The sequence below is a fragment of the Oncorhynchus mykiss genome, chromosome 24 (genome assembly GCF_057628025.1).
Source record: "Oncorhynchus mykiss isolate SJ-2025 chromosome 24, ASM5762802v1, whole genome shotgun sequence".
Taxonomy (NCBI): domain Eukaryota; kingdom Metazoa; phylum Chordata; class Actinopteri; order Salmoniformes; family Salmonidae; genus Oncorhynchus; species Oncorhynchus mykiss.
In genome coordinates, this window is record NC_143045.1 from 16,317,098 (window position 1) to 16,341,783 (window position 24,686).

The 24,686-nt window shown below is 39.7% G+C and overlaps 1 protein-coding gene and 1 long non-coding RNA gene across 5 annotated transcripts; one reads left to right on the forward strand and one right to left on the reverse strand.

The window, feature by feature from the left end:
• Window positions 1–773: 773 nt before the first annotated feature.
• LOC110503841 (T-box transcription factor TBX2b) lies at window positions 774–10,757 on the reverse strand. 4 transcript variants are annotated; one of them, XM_021582399.3, is made up of 7 exons: window positions 9,680–10,757; window positions 8,247–8,514; window positions 6,741–6,887; window positions 5,216–5,292; window positions 4,724–4,893; window positions 3,260–3,867; window positions 774–2,418 (listed from the first exon to the last, which is right to left on the reverse strand). In XM_021582399.3, exons 1-7 carry the CDS (start codon window positions 10,036–10,038, stop codon window positions 1,984–1,986), a joined length of 2,064 nt encoding a protein of 687 aa, XP_021438074.2. In that variant the 5' UTR covers window positions 10,039–10,757; the 3' UTR covers window positions 774–1,983. The 4 variants fall into 4 exon arrangements, with proteins under 4 accessions (XP_021438074.2, XP_021438072.2, XP_021438073.2 ...); XM_021582397.3 differs by having other exon boundaries at window positions 4,724–4,911; XM_021582398.3 differs by having other exon boundaries at window positions 8,238–8,514.
• On the forward strand, window positions 10,746–24,684 carry LOC110503842 (uncharacterized). The gene is made up of 3 exons (XR_002470527.3): window positions 10,746–11,438; window positions 11,715–11,815; window positions 22,690–24,684. It is a non-coding gene; the product is annotated as an uncharacterized LOC110503842 (long non-coding RNA).
• The last annotated feature ends 2 nt before the right edge of the window (window positions 24,685–24,686 follow it).

A 24,686-nucleotide genomic window follows, 5' to 3' on the forward strand; every position in this document is an offset into this window, starting at 1 on the left:
TATGTGTGTCATACAGTTTTTCCCATTCACTCAAACAGTTAACTGCGTCTATAGGCCAAGTGCTATTGAACGTGCAGAGGATATGTGCGGTTGAAGTGGAGAGGGGGAGACGGAAGTTCAGTGTCTCGCCCTCCTTTAAATACTCCTATATTACTATTCTGTTCTATTAATAGTAGAATACAGACAATACTACAGGAAACACTTATATAAACACTAACAGTAGCTCAGTTTAAAAATAAATGCCTTGCATGTCATCACTCACGCTCCTCTATTCAACGGCATCGCAATGTAAATATGACAATTATAGGCCTTATAGGCCTAATAGTTATGAGAATACAATTATTTGGAACTAATGACAGTTATACATTCTACATTGCTCCTATGAACAGAAATATACAATACATCGATTTGCCTTTTCAATATGATATAATGTAATATTTCGTTTGAATTTGTTACACAATCATCACTGATAAAGAACTAGAGAAATACTGGGCTGAAAAACTTGAATTTTATCCTCAAATATACTGCCGACAGGGGGCACCATACACTAAGATTACTACTTTGGTCTTATTTCAATTTGTAAGGGGTATTATCATTCATTTAGAGGCCTCATTCATCTGATGTTGGGAGATAATAATAATCATAATTAAGCTATAATTATAAAAATAGCTAGCATATATACATTATTAATAATTTATTTAAATTATTATTATTATGAATTTCAAAGATACTTTAACTGTATCCAATAGGTACAAAATATGAGTGAACACAACTTTAACACATTGTTTTTTTTTATTGAAATTGTGAGATAATTCAACAAAAAATCACAACCAGCATAAGCGAGATACGCTTTCAATTTTAAATATATTTATATATATAGATAGATATGCATTATGCCCCATTTAAAGAGAACTGTTATCATCCTCTCCTGTGTTGGAGTGAAATGACCTGAGGTTTTCCTACATCTCTGCCTCTCCTGCAGATAATAGTCAGGTAATGTGACAAATAGGCAGCTTTCTCTCTATCTATCTCTCTTTCTCTCTTTGCTGATATTAGTTTTTGCAGACAGAGATAAACATGGCACACATGTTAGTTTCCTTCATGTGTCACAGGCAGATAATCAGCTATGCATTACAGATAAAAACGTTCTGGTTCAAACCAACAAGCGCCTAATAGCTTTCATTTTCAGAATACGTTCATGTAAAATAAAAAAGAATCAAAAGCCACGAGTTAAACTCTAAATATTATATACACGTCAATGTACAGTCTTAAATAAATTAATACCAATTGCATATTCTTGGATTCCTTTATAGCTTATTTACAGAATTTATTTTATTTTATTACATAAATAATTCAAACAAAAACATCTGGCAGAAACGATAGGCCTAAGCGTTCTTCTATCAATTATTTTTCACGGAACGTTCATTTTATGCATCCCTTTTGAAATAATAGCCTACGTTTTAAAAACTTTTGGGATGTAGCTTGTTTTCCTGTCGTTTTACAGGTTGCACCTTCTCCATAATGCGGGCAAAACGCACACCAGTGTTCATTCAGTTATGCTGCTGTAGTGCTCTCATCATTAAAAAAAAGCACGTCTATTGATTATAGTTTGAAACTGTTCTCTCTTCAGTCCTTAAAAACAATGACACGACGTTGCCACTGTCGTTTAACGTCAATATGTTCTACATGAAGAATGTTGTTAGTAGGTTTTCCTCCTTGAGGTATCCTCTTAGTGTGCTCAAGTTTTAGCCAGACGCCTAAAAATTCAGTGCCCACTTTTGGTTTTCATATTATTTCGATGCTTCAGTTTCCTATAATATTGAAAGCGTACCCCACACAGAAACAGTAAGTGACGACGCTGGTTCTCTCTCCTTCATTCCCTGCCTCTTTTCTCAGTCCAGGCGCGCGAAAAGGTAGGCCTGTATTGACATTTCCTCGCATAATGTGCTGTACAAAATGTCTCATAAAGTCCTCTGAGTGAGATCACTTAGGAGAGTCTCTCGGGGGGTACGTCTCTCTCTGGCTCTCCAGGCCGCTCACTAGTCTCTGGATGTTTTGGAGCTCATTGATAGAGTCCTTCATCGATTTGGGGGAGCTGGTCCTATGACTCGACCCCGCTTTGTGGTTGTGGAGCTCAGGCACGGGACTCGTCTCCCTGCTGCCCGATTTGGACGACTCGGAGCTGGGGTTTAGGCCGCCTGGCAGGCCGGTGGTGAATAGACTTGTGCTTTGAGCCATAGACACGGGGAGCTGATAAGGGTTGAACCGGAGCCGGGGGCGGGAGCTGGTGAGGAAGGGATTTCTCGAGAGCGAACTGGCTGTAGTGCTAGCGGGCATGGCGGAGGCCGCGGCTGCAGCGGCAGCCATGTAGGTGTACGGGTACGGGAACAGGCCTCCAAAGGTCGGCATGGAAATGCCCTGAAATCAGACAGGAGAAAATGGCAGTTAGTACTGGGACCGTGATAGTGATATATTCAGACCACGATGTAGCCTACTCAAATGACTAGGCTTACTGAACCTTGGGGAGCCAGCTCAACGACCAAATTACGCACGGCCTGAATAGCTAGTTCACTTCAATAATTAAACCTACAAGGAATTCGTCTTCTACGATGTTAAAGAACCCTTTAGAATAATGAATGTTATATGGATGGGATGTTAAAAAGGAGAATGCTTATTCGCATTCCAAAGGGAGGTAAATAAAAGCCAGGCCTCTCGTTTTTACTCCCACACATTCCCTTATGAGTGGTTGATTTATGGGTGGTCTTCTAAAGCATGTTCTTTTAAAACAATTATCAGACTGCTTTGAAACACCATTAACAGAACTGTTGTTCAAAATAACAATAATAATAATAATAATAATAATAATATAGGCCTAGACATGTTTTGGTCGCTCTTCTGGCAGCATGTATCCTCTCACTGCGGTAAGTGTGCAAGAGCCCCAGGACTCCCTAATCCTAGTGGCAGTGACCTGATAACTCAACAACATGCTGCGCATTTTTAGTTATGCCGAGATTGGGCCTGCTAAATATGGCCAGTCACATGTACAATACAAGGCGTCTACAGTGGACTTTAGGCACTACGTTTGCACATACTTTAGTTTACTTGTAAGACTCGTGCTTTGTTAGTCAACGTCTATTCTAGTGCTAAATAATAATGTCCCCAACGGTGTTGGCGCCATCAAACGAGCATAAAGGGCTATAAGTGATCACTGAGTTCAAACAAACAATTTGTTACCGTGTAGAATTAAAGTCGCCCTTACCTGAGAGGCGAGCATGTGCTGCGATAGATGGAAGGGGAAAGGGTTCGGCGCGCCCCCGGTGCCCTGTGCGGAGAGGCTGCCGTTTTCCATACCACTTGCCCCGGATACCGAGGCCAATAGATGTCCCATGCTCATGGCAGAAAACGCACCTGGGCCCATAGCGAACTGTCCAGGGTGAAATAGCATTTGTCCGGCGTTCATTGGATTAAAAAACTGCTGGCTGTGCAAGCCAGACAGGGCCAGACTCTGCAGGTGGCTCGCGCTGAAGTGTGAGGGGCTCTCTGTTTGAACCATGAGCGGGGAGAAACTTTCTTTGGTTGCGCTTATCCCGCCGCTGTCTGCGGTGTCCTTTTTTGAAGAATCTGTAGTGTCTTTCCTGTGCCTGTTCTCCGTTTTGTCTCCTTTCTCAATGTTCCTAATACTGAATATGGAGTCGCTCGACTTTCTTGAGTCCGGAAAGTCGTCTTTCTTTTCCAGACTCGGCTTTTCCTTAACCCGCTCCTCGCACCTGAAGGGAGAGGGCGGCTCCGGTTCAGGGCTGTTCGATGCGGTACAACGCTCATCCCGATGATCAAGTTCTTGCTCACTGTCAGTACAGGCTTTATCATCTGTAATAATAAAAAAAAGTTGTAGTCAGAATTGGCTGTAAGTTTTGTAGGCTTAAATGTAAAATAACTGACAAAATGCCATGTCATGCTCAGACTTAATTGAAACAATTTTTTAAATAATGGAAAGTAAAATATCAGTTGAAACGGCAGTGGTTAAAACATTCACAAGCACACCCACACGTGATGATTTTAATTGTACAGTCATGATTTAGTGTCAACATGCCTTGTTAACCGTTTCCTTCCTACATGTCAGCCCAAGAGTTTGACTCGGAGCGTTAACATGGGGCTTTATGTTGTATTTTTAGGAGGCCAACTCTCTTTGTTTCCTCAGAGTAAATAGACTTCAGTTATGAATCGAAAGTTGAGCGGACAGCAGTTGCTGTTTTTCGATGGTCAAAAATAGCCTGATTAAGTCTATGCATTACAAGACGAAACAGTTTTTAATATTTCTATAATAAGTGAGTTGAACAAATAGCCTGTCACAAAGTAACACTTTAAATCTGAAGAGCAGGAGCTGCTGAAAACATTCAAAGTACATTTTGTAATTAGAAAATGTACTATAACACTGTATTTTCTTGGTAAATTGCACATAGATTTCTATTCTGTAAATTTAAAATGTATATTATTTGGACATAATACATGAAATGAAGTGGACACAAACCGTATACTGTTGCAATGCACAATGTGGGTATAGGCCTATAACCTATTCTCTTAATAGGCTAAATTACTAGAGGATTTGGCCTATTATCGACTTATGTCAGCCACCGTAAGTCTAAATGCCATTGGCCACAATGGCATTATTATGTTTAAGCCTATCAAACGAATTGAGATTTAGGTTAAATATAATTTATCTTACCTGGGCTGATTCGACTGAACCTAAGCGGGCTGGATCCAGGTCCGATTGGAGAGTGTGCACCATCTCTGCCGGTTGTTGGTTCACTAGAGGAGGCATCAGAGTCGCCCCCGTCTCGGTCTGCTTTGCATTGGTCTTCATACATCCGCAGAGAGGGAAGGGTCAACTGTTTCCTAGAGTTGAACGGTTCCCTTTTAATAATAGTGGGTACATGTATTCAAGTAAGGCATCCATACACCATTAACATGACATCAGGGCAGCTGTGGGCCGACCTACATTCAATGATAAGCCTACATCAGAGTTGAGAAAAGCATGCATTTTGTCATTTTTATTTTGTTAACTAATAAACAGTTGAAATTGAATAACGTTGGGGCATGGCTAAAACATGCATAACATATGTCCTATGCATATGATCGTATTATGATAAATATAATTTATATAGAAGTAGGCTAGACTACACAATGTGATGGGCGAATCGACATAGCCTATGCTTACCTTTTCTCTCTTCTTCCATTTCCGGTGTCTCTGAATCCTTTGGCAAAAGGGTTATTATCAATCTTCAGCTGTGTTATCTGAGGACAGGAAATGGATAAAATATATTAAACAGTGCTGGGGTAGTAGTAGTAGTAGTAGTAGTAGTAGTAGTAGGCCTTAACTCGGCCTATAGGTACAGGCCTAATAATGAATTGACCTATATATATGGTCACGTGTTTTTCTCAACATAATTTATTCTGATATATTTCTCCCACACACATAGTGTCCCGTTAAACACACCGAACAGAACTCACTCTGTTGAAAGGAAGCCCCGGTAGATGTTGCATTATTAATGGAGGATTAATGACGAGGCGTTATTCTCACGACCCCCATGAGAAACATTGTTTCTCCATCCATTTTTTTCGGATAGCTGAGTGGGGGCGACTTGAACAGATGACTGACTATCTTATCCATAATTAATTATGTGGTTTGGTTCATTGCTACTTCATGCAAGGCTTGTATGGAACAAATACTGCATGGGCTTTGGAGCCACCCCCGTCACTGGAACCGCTGTGCACGCTGCTTGGTTTGTCCTGTTTGCCCCCTCCTCATCTTGTATGGAACTCTTGAGGAATTCGCGAATCGACCAATCAGGGAATCGCAGTTCCCCGTCTGTCACGCTTTGATTGCGCAGGCAGCCTCTGACACTGTGTAGCTCGCGGACAAACTGGCGAGGCTAGTGCCTTCTAATCGATTGTGATTTTTTGCCATAAACTTTACGATAGCAACAAGACCACCACAGGCCCCTCTGACACGGACGCCAATTAGACTCAAGGAGGGGGAGAAGAGAGGGGGTCGCAGGGAGCTAGATAATTTTAGACTGCAACTAAAATAAATACTCAATACATCAAATCTAGGAATTACTGACACCCCGAAGAACCATGAGATATCCGTCTTTAACCAAATGGTGTCCGTGTCCAAAGATGCGCTATCTAATTAGATTTGAATGGAATTGTAGCCTTTAGTCAACAGCAGCAACTCGTCCATAGTCCATAGCCCATAGACGGAAAGACAACAGCGAGACAACTTTTTCAAATACGTATTTTACTAGGCAAATATATGCCTGCAATTGTAGGCTAAACTGGTTACGTAAGGTTAACCATAACATTTGACAATGACGACCAACATGCGGTTTGATTGGGCAGGTGCATTTAGTCCTACAGATTAAAAACCCTGCAGAAATGGGTTCACTGTAAAACTTCGGACTAAATTCGTCAAAAAAGATAATTAAATGCAACAAGGTTGTACAAACGAGTGAGGCCATCGAATTCCACAAATGAGCCAACTTTTAACAGCATAAAAACAAACAAAACAAAAACGAAATTGAACCTCAGATTAACATTTTGCTGATATAAAATCGTGGCATGTATGTGAATACAGGCCCAACCTCACATGGCAAGGTTATTTCACGGACTCTAACATTAATGTAGCCTGTGTTAAATTCCACTTTATTGTACTGTATTGTGTAGGCTACTGTATTGCTTACCTTGTCGTTTTGATAAGCTGTGACAGCGATGAAGTCTGTCTCTGGGAACACGTATGTCCTAAACGTGCTGTAGGGGAGCTTCAGGATGTCGTTGGCCCTCACGATATGAAACCTGGGCTGGTATTTGTGCATGGAATTAAGAATCGTCTGTGGAGGAAAGGGAAAAAAATAATTATTATCATTTCATCGACACCATCTGATGCTAGGCCTATCTCAAAGTCACTCTTAGGCCCATACGTGAGTAATACAATACAATCATGTACATCACATTAAATTAATATATGTTATTATTATTTCTTATAAAGATTATCATTCATACCAATAAGTAGGTCTATTCAGAATTGGGCCTACTGCGTATTCTTAGAATGCAAGAGAACACACCTTTGGTCAACACAGATCGAGATAGAAAACAATACTAAAGATAAACATTCCATGTAATATTGGCATTATCACATGTGCTGGCTAACCTACTGGGTATCTGATAACATTTATAACACATGTATATTCTATACATTCATTAAATACTACAACATGTAGGCCTGTACACACTGACTGGATAATTAAAGATACAGGTTGGATAGCATATGGTCAAATGTAGGCCTAGATCTATTAAAACACTGTCTGCAACATTTTGCAAAAACGTCTGGATGCGTCTGGCATGTAAATGTTAAATTTGTTTACAGTCGGTTTGTTTGCACATAGGTTTATGAGCATTGAACAAACACACGCTGTAACACTGCAGCTTCTCTCTAGCCGACTTTCTGAGGCATCCATAATTCTCCTCTTCTCCGCGGTTTATTTTTTACAGTAGGCTACAAACAGCACTTCAGGGACCAACTGCGAAACATGATCGGCCTTCGAGTTCGAGTACAGGCTACATCCACACATTGTTTTTATTCCAAGCTGCTCAAGCTGGCTCAAGACAGTGAGGCTAGGTCAGAATAAAGCAATCAAACCTATTTCCACTCTACCCAGTTTCCTTGACCAGATTTCTGACTCTCATAATCCCTCTACAATCCTCTTCCTCAATCGTGTAAAATTTAGTTTTATAAATGTGTAAATGCGTTATATTATTAACCTACTATATCTACCAACAACAAGAGCATTCGTGATATTAGATTTATAGTCTACTTTTATGAAGCTTTAGACAATAATATATTGGGAGATCATATTTGGAAACAGGCCTATGTCGACATTGAACAGTGGGGGCATGTCCTTCCTGCATGTCGACAGTGGCAACAGCGTGGCAATACTAAGCCATACATATTGGGGAAAATGCAGTGCCAATACATTAGGCCTACTAAAATAATGTTGCAAATAGAATAAGAGTATCCAAGAAATATAGACATATCTCGCTCATAAAATCCAACAGTATCTGTCTTTAAATACACTGTTACTCCATAACCTAAAACATCTGCTGTATAAAATGTGTGTCATGTATTAATTATTAATCACAAATACATTTGCGTGTTTAAATGTGAATAAAAGTCAACATACAGTACTTACAAATCCATGCTTGTCCGATATATTGTTGGTCAGCTTCAGTTTATGAAAAGCAACAGGCTTGGCCATCCACTGCTCTCCCGTAGCCGGGCTATCCGGGTGAATGTACATTCTTTTGGGCATCTCCGGATCGGCCTTTCCCGCTACCATCCAGCGAGAATTGTGGAACTTGTAGCGGCAGTCGTCGGCAGCAACTATATCCATCAATAGAATATACTTGGCTTTTTTATCAAGCCCATTTATTCTGACTTTAAACGGAGGAAACATTCTCCTGGAAGACAGACAAATATGCGTGGAATTAACTGCATGTAGGCTTATTCATAAACATATGACATTTCATGTTGTCAGACAAGACACAAAAATCTGGCAATAACATTGTATTAAGATGTCATTAGGCGAGTCGCTCTCTCCTCTGTGTCCAGGGAAAATGCTAATCTATTTAATCGATATAGGCAAATTATAAAGTCATATTAATTGACAGAACTGTTCTTTATAATAAAATCATTCAATCGAATTATGTACATGCAACTTTGAAAATACCATGATAGTTGTAGGAAATAAAACGAATAAGTTATCGGCCTAATAACCTACTTAAAAGTATTCTGTATTTATTTGATGATTATAATATTTATATTATAATATACTATTTTAGGAATTCGTCTGTAATCAGTCAGGTGAAATATATTTATGACATGACACTATCACTTAGGTTAAATCACAATCCTCTTTTTCCAGTCTGTCAGTCTGTTTACAAAATCCAGAAGCTCAACTGTCATGACAGAATGCAGTTTGATCCATATGCTGGTATAGTTTTGCTGACTAAAGCCAGGGGAGGGTTTTTTTCCTCTCTGGCAAGACTACTAACCTAAACTAAACTCAAAACGGCTCGTCTTTAATGCATTCAACATTTTCTAAATACAGCAAATATTGATCCTTTGCGGTCTCTGATAGCGTCTGGAGGAGACGCTGTCAAAGACGCTCCAAACTTGATTATAACAATCGTACCATCGAAACTAAATAAAATGCTATAAGTCAGGTCACAATAGTACGCTGTGATTGTATTTATCACTTTTAAGTTAAATAATTAATTTATTTCGATAATAAACTAGGCCTATACGTTAAAGAACAGACAATAATCTACAAAGAATAACAGCATCACATAGCGCCAGTCTAGCCTACAGCAGGCCCTGTAATATTGTTTCGCTGTAATCCTAAATGTAACTACCTCTTTCGAACCCTCTTGCTTTCACCATTATCTTTCTGAGGCGTTACAGAATAAATCTGAACACAAGGCACATCTGAACACAAAGCCTATACAGTCTGGACAATATTTGTCCCACCAAGATGTACATGCTATAATCGCCATTGATGGACAGAGAACAACCATGACGCTGTAGTCAACCTCGCTGGCAATAATTATCAGAGCGCACTCTCACCTTCCAGATTTGGTAATAACCATCTCTGTTCCTATTTTGTGAAACTGGTCCCATAGGTCCTTGGCCTCCAGTGTGACTTTAGGGTCGTCCTCCACCTCTTCCTCGGGCTCCAGGCTCTTCAGGCTGCGGAGATGAGCCGCCTGGTGGTGGTGGCTGAGAGCCGGGTGGAGCCCTGCCTCCGCGGCTCCAACGAGGTGGTCCGACATGGGCTTAGTAAGAGCCGCGTGAGGCAGAGTGAGCGTCGGGAAGAAGGAAGGCTGCGCGGCCGCTAGGAAAGCTGACATGGAGAAGTCGGTCGGCCGGTGAGCGTGGAAAGGGTGATAAGCCATGGCAGTCCCTGTGAAAACTGGATCTCTCATCGGTGCATCCAAAATATCGAAGTGAAATTATGATATACAGTGCGATTCTCCCCCCTCGGCAAAAACAGTAGGACAATTTCCAGAATAATGTATTGTTATTTCTGTAAGAGAAGTATACAGAAGTAATGTCGAATACTGAGCCAGATAGGCTATGAATAGACGGGTTATAGACGGTTATTAGCAGAAAAAAACTGAATTGATAGGAACTAGCCTATACTACACGTAAACTCCCGTTGCTGGTACCTCCACGAAGTGCAGTAACAATATCAGTCAAAGATAGTGAAGCAACTACGCTTTGAGAGCAGAATCGGGGTTTCCTTCTTTCTCTCGACCAGTCGCTTTGAGAAAAATAAGATGTGCCTCTCTGAAGGCTGAAGCAATCATTCCACACGGACACGGAGTTGAAATGGTCTTGCCCTGTTCACTGAAGAACTGTGACTATCTCACATGTTCTTCCTGCCTCGATCCCAACACTAATGAACCAAGCCCCTTTGATTGCTGATTTTACGCTTTCTGGACCAATTGTGGGCCTCTATAGGCGTGGTTTTGACAGCTCCTGCCAGACTCGAAGAGAGGGGGGTGGACAATAAGGTGTCGGAAGCATTAGCAGTAAGAAAACATGTCAACAGAATAAAATATTAACCAATGACAGGAAAGCTCGGGAAATCCCACCCCCATCTCCAAGCCAAACACCGGGTCAGCCCTCAATTCTTGACCGGTGGAGGCATCACCCCGGTCGGCTTGCGCTTCATACTTTCGATGAGGTGCATAACTCCAGCCCAGAACCGGTGCCCGAATAGATAGCCTACGTTTATTGCTCTGTAGTCGCTTTCATGATAGCCTATAGGTAGGCTAAATAATGTTAGTAGGCTATACCGGTGATTGATTTGTTAAAGTATGAAGAAGATTCCAAATAGATTCGTTGTGGTTCCATTCCATGTTAAGATTATATTATCAGTTTAGGTCCTCGTCATATTTTTTACCTCATAGCCATTCTATCTAGTTTCGTTTGTTTAGAATTCCGCGTGCAGTTTTATCTGTTTAAGTGTTTATCTTGGTTTGGCCATAATAACATACAGTTCCATCACTGCTTGTGCGTAATGATAGACTTAGATAGACTACGCTGAGACGGTAAGAGAGTCCACAGCCTCCCGTACCTGAATGGTAGGCTATCGGACTCGATTTAGTAATTATATTCTAGGGCTGTCGATTTCCGTGACTCGCTGCTGTTTTGTGAACGCTTCACCGCAAGGACAGCGACTAATAAACCGGACATTGCCACTTTAAAAACAGCCCCGGGTCATTCGAAAAGCGCAGGACCAGATGCTGCATCGAAGCATGAAGAAAAGAAAACAGATGAATGAATGAATTTCGAGAGCAAAATTGACAGATAAAACGCGGTAAGTGCTTGCTTATAGCCTTACAGAAAGTAAATATATATTGTTTTTCTGACGTGTAACCTATGTCCCCTTCACAAAATAAATTATTAATGCACACGTTATAACCTACGCAAAGTGAATTATTGTATATTCACTTTATTTGATTGCCTTATATCCTAAATAGTGAAAATAATAAAACCAGGAATAGTAGCCTATCAATAGCTCTCCGATACTATACTGTATAGACGTAGGCTATTCCTTTAATTCTAATATGATCTTCTTCGCTCTCATTTTCAGCATTAACTGACACAGCAATGATATGATTTATAATACATTGTCATGGGCTCTTCTGAGCGTGAGGGAGCAACAGTGTCCGGACTCGCCTGGGCTGTTTGTTGGTATGTGTCAAACCACATACACGTACATTACACACTTCAGACCTTTGCAACGAACCCTACGGAGACCCGACCAGAAACTCGGTCTCGGTACTGCTCTGTTGTACCTTTAAGAAATCCATTCTGTGGACCCTAGGCTTGATTAACATGGATTCGGTTGGTTAAAGAGCCGTTTGGCGCCAGTCGGCTGACGCACCACAATAAGAGCAGACTCTTGTCACTTCATATTTACCCTAAACTCCTACCAGCGAGCGCCGTCCAATCCCCCTTGCTATCCACACCAAAGCTGCGGTTTATGCTTTGCGTTTAGGGGCTGAGAATGCACTTTCGGAATGATTATTACTTTGCATCAAAATGTGAAAATGTGGATATACACGGAACAGTCTGCCCAGAAGTTGATCCGACGCATACAAGTAGAACCGGTTCTGCTCTAGCTCAATCCAGAACATCGTCACTTCGACATAAAAACTGAAACAAAAACGAATAATCCTTCCGAATAAATTCGTCAGATACAAACCACACATTTCCGATTAACCATTATATTTCCGGTTGAATCGGTGTTTTGTGTAGGTCTTACATTTCTTCCTTAACAGTGTTCGCACATCTCCATTGACATTGGTGTCAAAAGAATATTACACATTCCTTTCGAAGTGCATGTTGAGAGCTTGAAGGATTTAAATTAGATTAAAAAAAACGGAATGACATTAAACGTAATCTATGCTTAAAAGTAGCCTACTTTTGAGAGTTTCACACATTTTGAATGGTATAAAGTGCAATAGCTATTGACCTTGTTTGGTGCTCTGTTCTAGTGCATTTTACTATCTTATTCCAGCCCTTATTCATATGATGTGATTAGTCATGTATCACTAATGGGAAAATACAATATTACCCACCCTGTAGCATGTTCCTTGGTGGTAAGAGGTGAGACACTTGTTGCTTATATCTGAACGTGAAAATCTCAGCAAAATCCAGAGTCAGTGGAATATTTTCGGGACATTGATCACTTGTTTTTGCAGACCTACCCTATTAAAACACGACTGACGTCTCTGTGCACTGTGCAAACGAATGTCCATTTATTACAAAACTCATTTTGCTTCCAATACCATTTTTTTTGTTTTTTTTTAAATCTGAGAGACATTCTGTAAATGGTTTTATAAACTTATCACACCAGCCGTGCTCAAAATTGTAGTGAATTTATTTAGGCCTTGTTGTCAATACATTTTGTGATCACAGCGAGCAGAATAAAACGTGTAGGCAGGCCTTCATCAGTCTTGATCTGAATAAATTATTCTGCATAACTTAATTGGAATCTTTATGTTGTGGCCTAAACTTAAAGCAATCAGGTAAATTGTGATTCTTTATTTCGTTTCAATTATGAAGAATATAATCAGAATAATGAAAGTTGTTGAAACCCTGTAGAATTATTGTTGTTATAATAGGTTAAGGGTGGTCAATTATGCATAATGGATAAGGATATAACATTTGGCTACTAATTTTCGAGCTCATTAGGCCGAGCATGTAACATCATTTAGTTTTGTGATAACAATGTTCTTATTAAACCTTTGAAATTACAGATAGGGAATATATTATGTATAGGGCTACAGTTTCAGTGGTATTTATCGTTAAGCCTATTTTAGATCTATTTGATTTAGTTTGAATTAAGGATAATTTATTTTTATCAATCTCACATCTTTAAAGCGCTATGCTTCCTTTAAAAAAAAACCTGGTCAGTCTTTGTACTTGTCTGTCATGGTTTTCGTCCTTTATAGGCTATACATTCAACTCGTGGTCGACTGAGTCAGTCAGTAGCCTAGTCAGTGAAATTAAGTGCATTCTAACAGACGCTAACTGCTGCTAGACTATATAGAAGACTCGTCGTTAAAGCTTAGCCTACTTACTCAGGTTCAAGTTAGGGAGAAAAAACATTCTGAGCGGGAAAAGATCAGCACCACATGGAGAATGTTAATGGTTTTCTATGAATATACTTAAACAACTAATTACATCAACAACGGGTTTGCAATTACGCTGCATGTATTTGCTCTGTGTACACACCCTCCATGAAGTGCCTTCAGAAAGTCACCCCTACGTTTTCAATATTTCGTTGTGTTACAACCTGAATAAAAAATGATTAAATTGAGATTTGGTATCACTGATCTACACACAATACCCCATAAAGCGAAAGTGGAATTAAGTTGTTTGAAGAAAATGTTCGAAATTAACAAAAAATGAAAAGCTGAAATGTCTTGAGTCAGTAAGTATTCAACCCATTCGTTATGGGAAGCCTACATAAGTTCAGGAGTAAAAATGTGCTTAACAAATCACAAGATATATGGACTCATTATGTGTTCAATAACAGTGGTTACAGAATTGTTGAATGACTACCCCTGAGTAGTGAATTTCCAGCACAGATTCAACCACAAAGACCAGGGAGGTTTTTCAATGTCTGCAAAGAAGGGCACCGATTGGTAGATGGGTAAAAGTTTTAAAAAAGCAGACATTGACTATCCCTTTGAGCATCATGAAGTTATTAATTACACTTTGGATGGTGTATCAATGCACACAGTTACTACAAAGATACAGGCGTTTCTTCCTAACTCAGTTGCCTGAGAGGAAGGAAACTGCTCAGGGATTTCACCATAAGGGAAAACTGAGGATGGATCAACAACATTGTAGTTACTCCACAATGACAGAGTGTAAAGAAGGAAGCATGTACAGAACATTTGAAAAACATGCATCCTGTTTGCAACAGGGCACAGAAGTAATATTGCAAAAAATGTGGCAAAGAAATAAACTTTTTTCCCTGAATACAAAATGTTATGTTTGGGGAAAATCCAACAACACATCACTGAGTACCAGTCTTCATATTTTCAACCATGGTGGTGGCTGAATCATGTTATGGGTATGCTTTTCATCGGCAGGACTAGGGAGTTTTTTAGGATAAAAATAAACAGAATACAGCTAAGCACAAGCAAAATACTAGAGGAAACCCTGGTTCAGTCTTCTTTCCAACAGACACAGAGACAAAATCACATTTCAACAGGACAATGATGGTGGCAGGTAGCCAAGTGGTTAAGAGCGTTGGACCAGTAACCAAAAGGTCGCTGGTTTGAATCCCTGAGCTGGCAAGGTGGAAAAATCTGCTGTCCTGCCCTTGAGCAAGGAAGTTAACCCCGAACAACAACTTATCCCGGGTGATGACATGGACGTCGATAAGGCAGTCCCCGCACTTCTCTGATTCAGAGGGGTTGAGTTAAATGCAGAAGGCACACTTCAGTTGAATGTATTCAGTTGTGCAACAGACTAAATATCTCTAATCACAAGGCCAAATCTACACTGGAGTTGCTTACTAAGACGACATCGAATGTTCCTGAGTGGCCTAGTTCCAGTTTAGACTTAAATCGGCTTGAAAATCTATAGCAAGACTTAAAAATGGCTTTCTAGCAATGATCAACAACCAATTTGACAGAGCTTGAAGAATTATACAAATAATAATTAATGGGCAAATATTGTACAATCCAGGTGTGCAAAGCTCTTAGAGACTAACCCAAGAAGCATCAAAGCTGTAATCACTGCCAAAGGTGATTCTAACATGTATTGTCTCAGGGGGGTGAATACTTATCTAATCAAGGCATATTAGAGTTATAATTTGTATGAATATTTTATAAATGTTAGAATTATACAGATTATTTTGTGTAGGGCATTGACCAAAATTGACAATTAAATCAATTTTAATCTCACTCTTAACACAACAATGTGGAAAAAGGCAAGGGTGTGAATACATTCTAATGGAAAAAAGCAATCATCAAGTGATATGGTGTTATTACTGATGATTTTTAATCTCGTTCATACCAGAAGCGTTCCCCATTATATCCTACTACCTGTTAAAGCAGATAACGAACATGTGGCAATAACGAACATATTCAGCATATTTCTGTTAAATGTCGAACATAGTCCTTTAGAAATAGGCCATTTATGTCTTTATGCTCGCTCCTGTGCGTGACAAGATATCTGCTCGCCACACCTTGAGATCATTTCCTATGTAAAAGGTTATAACCCCAAAGGAACAGACATGATTTTGCATTAAGCCCTAATATAATTTGTTTAAATGCAAGCTTTGGGTGAAAATGTGCAGAAAGAACAGTGCACCTTCAGGGTGTGGTGACCAGCGTGTTACTGATATGCTGCGGGAAAAGTCTAATTACGAAATAACGGGAAACTATTGTAACTATTACAGCCGTATTTGTCTGTAATTTAGTATGGTTATTGTTATTCTTTAGGCTACTCTCGCTAAATTGTTAATTTTTTCCTTTAATATTTTCTTCCCATCTCTCTGCATCATCTCTCCTGCTATATTTAGCCGGTAGACTGAGGCCTTGGCGCCAGACCGTTTAAGACCTGTCAAAGTCCCTCATATTTCCCCTTGTCACATGTATACCCAGCGCCTCCTTCAGCCAGGCTACCACCAACCCCCTCACCCTCCTATTCCCCATCTCTCTTTCATTCTCGCTTACTACACTTCTCCGCCCCCTCTAGCGCGCTCTCTCGCTCTCACCACACACACACAAACACACACACACACACACACACACACACACACACACACACACACACACACACACACACGCGGCCTATTTAATTTTCTCTCCATTTTTTCTTCTCTCACTCATTAAAGCCGGGTTTTAATCCCTCTTTCCCGCCCTCTGCGAACTTTGTGCAATTTGCTCGTCTTCGTGCTCGTGTTGTCTCATTGACCCGAGTCAGCAGGGCTGCCGGTGGGCTGTCCTGTCCGCTTGGACAAATTGCGACTGATTGATGAAAAATAACAATTCTCACAATGAGCGCTGGTAGCCGAATAGGCGCTCCTCAACCCCCCGCCCCGCCCCTCACAACCAACAACCCAACAGGGCTCGGAGGGTTCAACGAATGGAAGCCCCTAATGCTCTTCTCGACCCTTGGCACCACCAAAACAGCCCCACTAACACTTTGGCAGACAACCCCCCCACACACACAGATTGAGTCAAACATCCGTTTAACACTTATTGTTCATATAACACGTTTTGTAAAAGTGGAGGGCAAAAAGACTGTTGTGACAAAATCCAAAACTGGTAATTGCTTATTGATCAACAAATGTGATTCGACTTATGTTATTTTCATGTGCAGCTATCACCTTGAAAGTCGACTTTAGTAATAATAGGTTAAAAGGATGTTATTTGTAAAATAGCCCAGGTTCATGAATTGGAAATCTGTTTCATGCTTGAAAATCTACGTTAAATTCTTATTTAGCGAATTGTATAGCCTTTTGTCTCTGACGCACAACTCGAATGCTTGAAGCGTTTGTCTGGAGAAATTGACAGCTAATATAGCTAATTCTAGTTCCTAATTCTATGTGGTGACAGCCTACCTTTCGCAGGTAGCAACAGGTGGGGGCGCTAAAATGACCCCACGGAACACCCTTAATTAATGCTGCTCTCCAGTCTCCTTGCTACTCCACTAAACCAAAACACTCCATGTTCTCTGTGTTGTTCACTGTTGTTTCCCTTTGTCCAAGTTCATTTGACTGTGATTCAAAGATATGTGTGTGTGTGTGTGTGTGTGTGTGTGTGTGTGTGTGTGTGTGTGTGTGTGTGTGTGTGTGTGTGTGTGTGTGTGTGTGTGTGTGTGTGTGTGTGTGTACACGTGCGGGCGCGTGTTTACACATATTACATCATATTACACCGTCGTTGTCATACTATGTAATGACAACGGGTCTATAGTTTTTGACAAAACAATCTTCCCACCAACATTTACCTGCATTGTCATTGTCTGTGGTTGGAGGGTTGGGTAGGTTACTTCCTAAATGTAATATGTTACAGTTACAGTTACAGTTACTTACCTGTCCAAAATTGTAATCAGTAACGTGACTTTTGGATTACCCAAACTCAGTAATCTGAATACATTGAGTTACTTTTATATTACTTTCCCCTTAAGAGGCATTAGAAGAAGACAAAAAATGTATGTTACCAATTGAACGACATCTATGGCCGGATAAATGTTAAAGTTTACATAGCTGGCCATATATGGATGTCAAATTACACTTTATGGGTTGGTTATGTATGATTCTTCTAACCCATCGCTTTCTACTGCATATATGATTAACTAATATCTTTACATTAAAAACCAAAGTCTATCAGAATTCCAGTCATTCTAATAAATGTTATACCCCTTGATCTTCAGGAATGGGACTTGGAAATATTGAAATATAAATTAGCCAATTTGTTTTACCTGAGCACAACCCCAAAACTAAGGACTTATTAGCCAGCCCTACTCTGTTGTTTATGTTGTCGTGGAGGACTGATTGGGCTCATTGATTCGGGGTAAAAAAAATAAATGCTGCGCTCATGGAATGGCATGATTTGATCACTAGTGAAAAGTGCTATTTACATGTGAAAAATGAACATTGCTATATGCCTATTGTTTCCTTTTTGTAGTCAACACTTTGATATCTTGATAATATGCAGCTCTTTAAAGTGCAAATCACAGAGGAAACAATAACAAAATGGATTCCCCGCCTCTGTTTTGGTAAAAAGCTGAGAGATGGGCCATTCCCCGCCTCTGTTTTGGTAAAAAGCTGAGAGATGGGCCTGGAGAAATGTAACCGATTTACAAATATTGGAGAAAAACAAGCTTTTTTGGGGATTCTCATGGAGTGTGAAAGTTGAACTAAGCTCATGAGACATTTATAAGTTATATTCTTCAATAATCAATGGATATATATATATATATATATATAATTTATAAGTCCACAAATGGATGAAGCAACTACAAACTGTCCCTGTAAGTCTACCAAAAGTGTGTGAGTTTGAGCATGTGTCTATTAGGCTTATGGATATAAAAAAAATATCAGCATGAATTAGATTTTGCAATAGGCTGGGATCCGCACTATGCAGCTGTTGCAAGAGCGCATGTTTCACTGGCTGTCCACTGGTTTCAAAAACAATGATTGATAGGCAGCTTAAACTGATTTGAATTCAACCATTATTGGGTTCAAATACACATTTAGATTTGTGAACAGCCATCCACAATACGTAAGGCGCAAATAGCTAAATGAGAGAGCATCAATGTGATTCACATCAATGCGCTATGAAAATATCAATAATAAGTGATATCCGTATCGCCGTAGACTACACCACTGCTGTCATCCTTACCTCCAAACTTTATTCAAAGTGGTTAATCTTTGGATGCCGACAGCAGTCGCACCATTGGAAGACATAGCTTGGACTGTAGCCTACAAAAGCCTATTCCTGCTCCTTTCCCGCTATCCATCAAACACATTTGGTGTGTCGTCATAGTGGTCTGACTCGCTCAGGTGGAACAAATGTAAACTTCCGCCCCTTTTCAACGCTGATTTTAATGTCTCTGAGAAAACACAGAAGTGTCAAAGTTTTTTCGCTTATATTTTAGCAAGTAACGTAACGGATTACAGTTACCGGTTTTTGTAATCCCTTACATATAACGGATGACATGTAATCCGTTACTCCCCAACCCTATGTGGTTGAGAGTGAATTGAGTTTTTGTTTATTTTCTGCTTCTGGCAACACAGGTTGAAAGCACAGGTTGAAAGCACACAATACTCCATGCAGCTTCGGGAATTTCCCTTCCCGCTGCCGGCCCTCTCGTCTCCGGATTCCCTACCTTTGATCAGCGAGGCCTGACCTCAGAGCCACCGGAGCGGTGCAGCATGTGGGATGCTTATTCAATTACAACCCCGTCCGTGACCCTGGCATATATCATTAACCCCCTTACCTTCAATGCAGCGCGCTTTACACATGCGTAATGGGCCAGGTCACAAGTGAACACGTTTTTGCGCTAGCAGGATCTTACTTGAGTGCAAAATAGCATAAAGACGTATTTGTTTGGCCTACATTGATTTCTGAAAAGATATAGACCAAAATCACTAAATTACTTACCATCTTTAAGCATATCATGCAATTGTACACACAATTACTTGTTACTTTTATTTCTTATTCTTATCAGTATTTTTTTTAAAACTGCATTGTTGGTTAGGGGCTCGTAAGTAAGCATTTCACTGTAAGGTCTACTACACCTGTTGTATTCGGCGCATGTGACTAATACAATTTGATTTGATTTGATTCAATGAAACTTCCATATCATGGTTTCGGTCGAGTGACATTGAATGGACCTTAATTGATAGTTTCACTGATAACAGTGACTTACATTTAAAATATATATATATTTTTAAATACCCTCAACATACCTCTGAGATGGCAGTTGTAGGATGCTGCTGATAGCAACCTGATAGAATAACATGGCTACTAAATCCATCAAGTATTTATACCACGCATTATAGCCTAGAAATGATCCACCAGTTCGTTCGTGTTAAACTTTGACAATAGTGTTATAACAGTGATTTATTTGACAATAGTGTTATAACAGTGATTTATTTGACAATAGTGTTATAACAGTGATTTATTTGACAATAGTGTTATAACAGTGATTTATTTGACAATAGTGTTATAACAGTGATTTATTTGACAATAGTGTTATAACAGTGATTTATTTGACAATAGTGTTATAACAGTGATTTATTTGACAATAGTGTTATAACAGTGATTTATTTGACAATAGTGTTATAACAGTGATTTATTTGACAATAGTGTTATAACAGTGATTTATTTGACAATAGTGTTATAACAGTGATTTGCACGCACCTTTGAATTTGTGTTGCAATGCTTTCTCTTTGTGTCGATAAACTGATGTAATGGAAGTCTTTACTAGATATATGTGTTATAACCGCGTTAAGGTCATAATGCTACTGATTCACAACTTGTAACCAAAGCTGCTGTACTCGAACATTGTTAAGAGTTAGAGATATAGGACACATGCAAGTTACCTGTAAAGTGTATTTTATGTATCTAAGAAAATTAAGAAAACATTTAAATCCATGTGGGTCGATACTGATGTAGGCTACAAGTAGGTCTACCTACTAGATAGGGAAAGGTATATAATTAACTTCAGTAGCAAGCTTCATGTAATTGTTGCATCTGCAGTTAAAATAAACCGGAAAATAGTCACAACAGAAATAAATGGGAGATTATAGCCTAGGTGTTGGAAGTTCTCTGACCGACTTCAGAAGTGGAAGGTAGACAATATAGCCTAGCCCTATAAACCAGTGGTGCCCAGACTTTTTCGGTTACTGTACCACCAACTGCATTTAGCTCTCCCCGGAGTACCCCTGAAGTACCCCCTCATGCAGTAGACTTCTCAAGTACCCCATGTGGATCAACCTTGTGGATAGGCCAAGTAGCCCCAGGGGCCTTAGTACCGCTGGTTGGGAACCACTGCTATAGACTAACCATTTTGGTTTGTTCAATTGTCTTAGCTCAAATAGCTAAGAGAGAAACGATAAGCTAATGTCGTATTGATGGAATAACAACCAAACTGACAACATACATGCGTATATAGCAGATCAATTTATGTTTAGGATCGTAACTCTATAACAGCCTTGATCAATTTGATGTGATAGGCTATTATGTTTCACATGCATTCAGTTCCCTTGAAAATAACCACATTTTTCGCCTTATTGCTCTCTACCATAGGCTACTGTCAAATTCGTGTTTACTTAACAGAGTTGAACTTGTTGACAGTGCTTCAAAATTAAATGTTCAATTCATGCAACAGAAAACATTGAATCGTAATATATACAGAGGCGATATGAAATTACCTGAGGTCCGGGGAAAACTACTTATTTCAGTCATACTTTAATTTATCGACAAGAAAAGCACTTTCCCGTATTACATTTCGAACGTAACCTCTCACACGATGGTCTCTGTCATTGAATTAGAAATAAGTGTACACATACTATAATCTTGTTCAGAATAAGGCGATTAGTGTCCTCAAAAGTAAGTGTTTTTCGTTTGAATAAAGTGTAGAAGTAAGTGTTTTTCGTTTGAATAAACCCATTGATGCGTAACATTTTTTCCAATGGACATTTTGGCACTGTAAACAATACAGAACTGTTAGGTTATATCAAATAATATTCGCCTCCGGTTAGACGATTGAAAAGCATGACCTGAAAAGTGACAAGATTACATTTGTATATTAAATTAACAATAATAATAGCCCTATGTGAAGTCTAATTGGTCTTTGGGTTGTATTTGTTGTATTCACTAAAATATCATAACATGTCATCAACATACCTGCAATAACCACGGTATTTCCCACTATACTTTGTCTGTCATATTCATATGAAAATAGGATATAATGAAATGGATGCCACTATAAATTCATCCGCAAGTATGACTATTTGATACCCATTGACATTGTTACATTTCTCATTTAACAGACACTCTTATCCAGAGTGTTATACAGTAGTGAGTGTCTACATTCAACTTGTTTCATTCCTATTTGATATCCAGTTGGCTCCTTTGAGGATCAAAGGAGTGCACTGAGGAGAGCAAAATAATTGAGTGATACAAAAAAATAGGGAATTTTACTTGCCTAACAGAACTATTTGCTAACAATGTAACAGTTTATTACTCTATTTAGTTGAGGATGACAACAATTAAATGCAATCAAAATATATAAGATCTGATATTGTACACACAATATAATGCTGTTAGTCTGTTGAGAAATTATCATCACATTTCAAGACAGATAAGTACACTAATAAATCACACAAAGTTAAAGAAATATACACGTTTGGATATAGATTATTTTATTGAATTTTTCTACAGTGGATGTTGTGTTTTTTTGAGCAAAACAATGTTAGCAAAAGCTTAGCAAACCTGTCCATAAGTGGTTGTAGCTAGCTATGTATTAATGATGCTTCTCTCCTGGTGCCAACCTTCTCTCTCTCCTCTCTCTGCTCCTATTCACAGAGTTTGCTGGCAGAGGAGGATGGGTATTAATGGAGACTGTCACAGGAGAGGAGGGTAACGACCAGGGGCCTGTTAAGGAGGCAAACAACGTTTTGAAACAGGGAGGTACGATTTGTACTTGATCAATAAGAACACAGGTAGAGTTTTTCAGATGTGAAATGATTAGTTAAGGTGTGCCCTCCTTCTCAGGCCCCTGCCCCTGGTAGAGGTGCCAGCTGGGGCACTGGCCTGGGCATGGTCCCCTCAGACTCAGAGAGACATTGCAAGGCACCCTGTCACAGCACCAGGGGAGCGTCAGTGGGCAAACCATAGAAATATAACGGAAAGAACAGGCATCCCCATTCAAGTCTATTATGCCATAATAGAGCCTCACAGTGGAGGTGTCATAACTCTCATAAAACCTAGTGGTCAAACAGGGAAATGGTTCCAATCGTTTTTCCACCATTCATTTTTCCCATAGGGGATTTTAGAAACACTTAAAATAAGGGCTGTGTTTTGTGTAGGTTTACCCTGGCGTGATGTTTTGATAACCATGTAAATCTCTCTCGGACAAGGTGACTTTTATCAATATATTCCGCTCTATTTACTCTCAGAATCGAAAGTGCTAATTAGCATCAAACTAGACATCATGCAAAACTACAAATCCCTGCAAGCTCCTGCACATCATCTCTAGCTGACACCTTTGCTAACAGGTATTGTGTCAATTTAAACAGGACAGTACACAGATTTGTCTATTTAAATAAATGTAGCCAATTTAATAATTACTAGATTTAGCTAACATTAGGTAGTTAATTCAGAGATTCTTACCTTTGCCTCGATTCGGCAGTCTTGCCCAGATCATCAGTGCATTTGTAGTTCTTCATGATAGCCATATTAGCAGCTAATTAGCATTTCATTGTTGGGGGGTAAATAAAGGTGAATATATTAATATCTCCTACAGAGATTTACTTGGTTATTAAAATGTCACCCCAGGGTAAGCCCACATGAAACACAGCCCTTATCTTAAGTGTTTCTAAAATTCCCTACGGGGAAAATGGTGGAAAAACAATTGGGACCATCTCCCTGTTTGACCGCTAGGTTTAATGGGTATTATGACTCATAGGGTGTGTTTGTAAATTCACTCTGGTGTGCTCAGAGAGCCCTTTGGCCGTTCGGAAATTCAGAGCATTTTGCTCTCGGAGCGTTCAGAGCGTCCAGTGGACGCTCTAGCCGAGGAGTAGGGTTGATCTGAGCGTTCTGACCTCACAACGGCAGTCAAGCACCCAAGCTAACTGGCCAACGTTGGCTAGCTTGCTAGCTACTTCCAGGAAACAAATGAGAGAACACCTCACGCTGACCATTTTACTCACCCTAGCAGAGTTGATTAGGCTGTTTTCATGTTATCCAGAGTGTTGGTGACTGTTACTGTGCTGCTGGCAACTATTTAATTACGCTTTTTTTGCCGACGTTTACTGGCATCAGCCATATTCAACGGGTGTTGAGCGTTTGTAAATTCAGCAGTTATTCTGCGTTCTGGCACACTCAGACAAGAGTGCTCTGAAATTGTAATAGATAGCCAGAGTGAATTTATGAACGCACCCATAATGGGCTACTCTATCGGTGGGCCAGTAAAATCAGGTCAAAATGGCAGGGTTAGGGGTTCCAAGCCCGTTCTATTGATTCTTTTTGTATGGAGAAAACAACCTGAAGAAGAGAGGAGAGCATGCCTGAGTATGCCTGCTCAAACACATTCACATGGCCATTGTTTCAGTCTCAGCTCCAGTTTTGGTCCTGTCTAAGGTAAGTGAATTGCATTTAAATAAGACAGTTGCACAAGACAGTTCACATAATTGTCGATTTAAAGAAATTCAGCCAATACAATACAAGCCCTACATCAATTAGTCTTGTAGTGATTTTTGAACATTTTGAAGTTCATTTGACTCTTGATCTGAGTGATACGTTTTAGAGTGTTGTATTCACGGTCTGCTTTTCCACAATAAACTGGCAGAAAATGTGCA

Bases quoted from the DNA above. Each gene is read 5' to 3' on its own strand.
- LOC110503841 (XM_021582396.3), bottom strand. From the start codon at position 10,038: ATGAGAGATCCAGTTTTCACAGGGACTGCCATGGCTTATCACCCTTTC. The intron at 8,515-9,679 runs GTGAGAGTGCGC...TCTGTCTTCCAG, and splicing joins GTTATTACCAAATCTGGAAG to GAGAATGTTTCCTCCGTTTA. The intron at 3,868-4,723 runs GTAAGATAAATT...TTATTATTACAG, and splicing joins GTTCAGTCGAATCAGCCCAG to ATGATAAAGCCTGTACTGAC.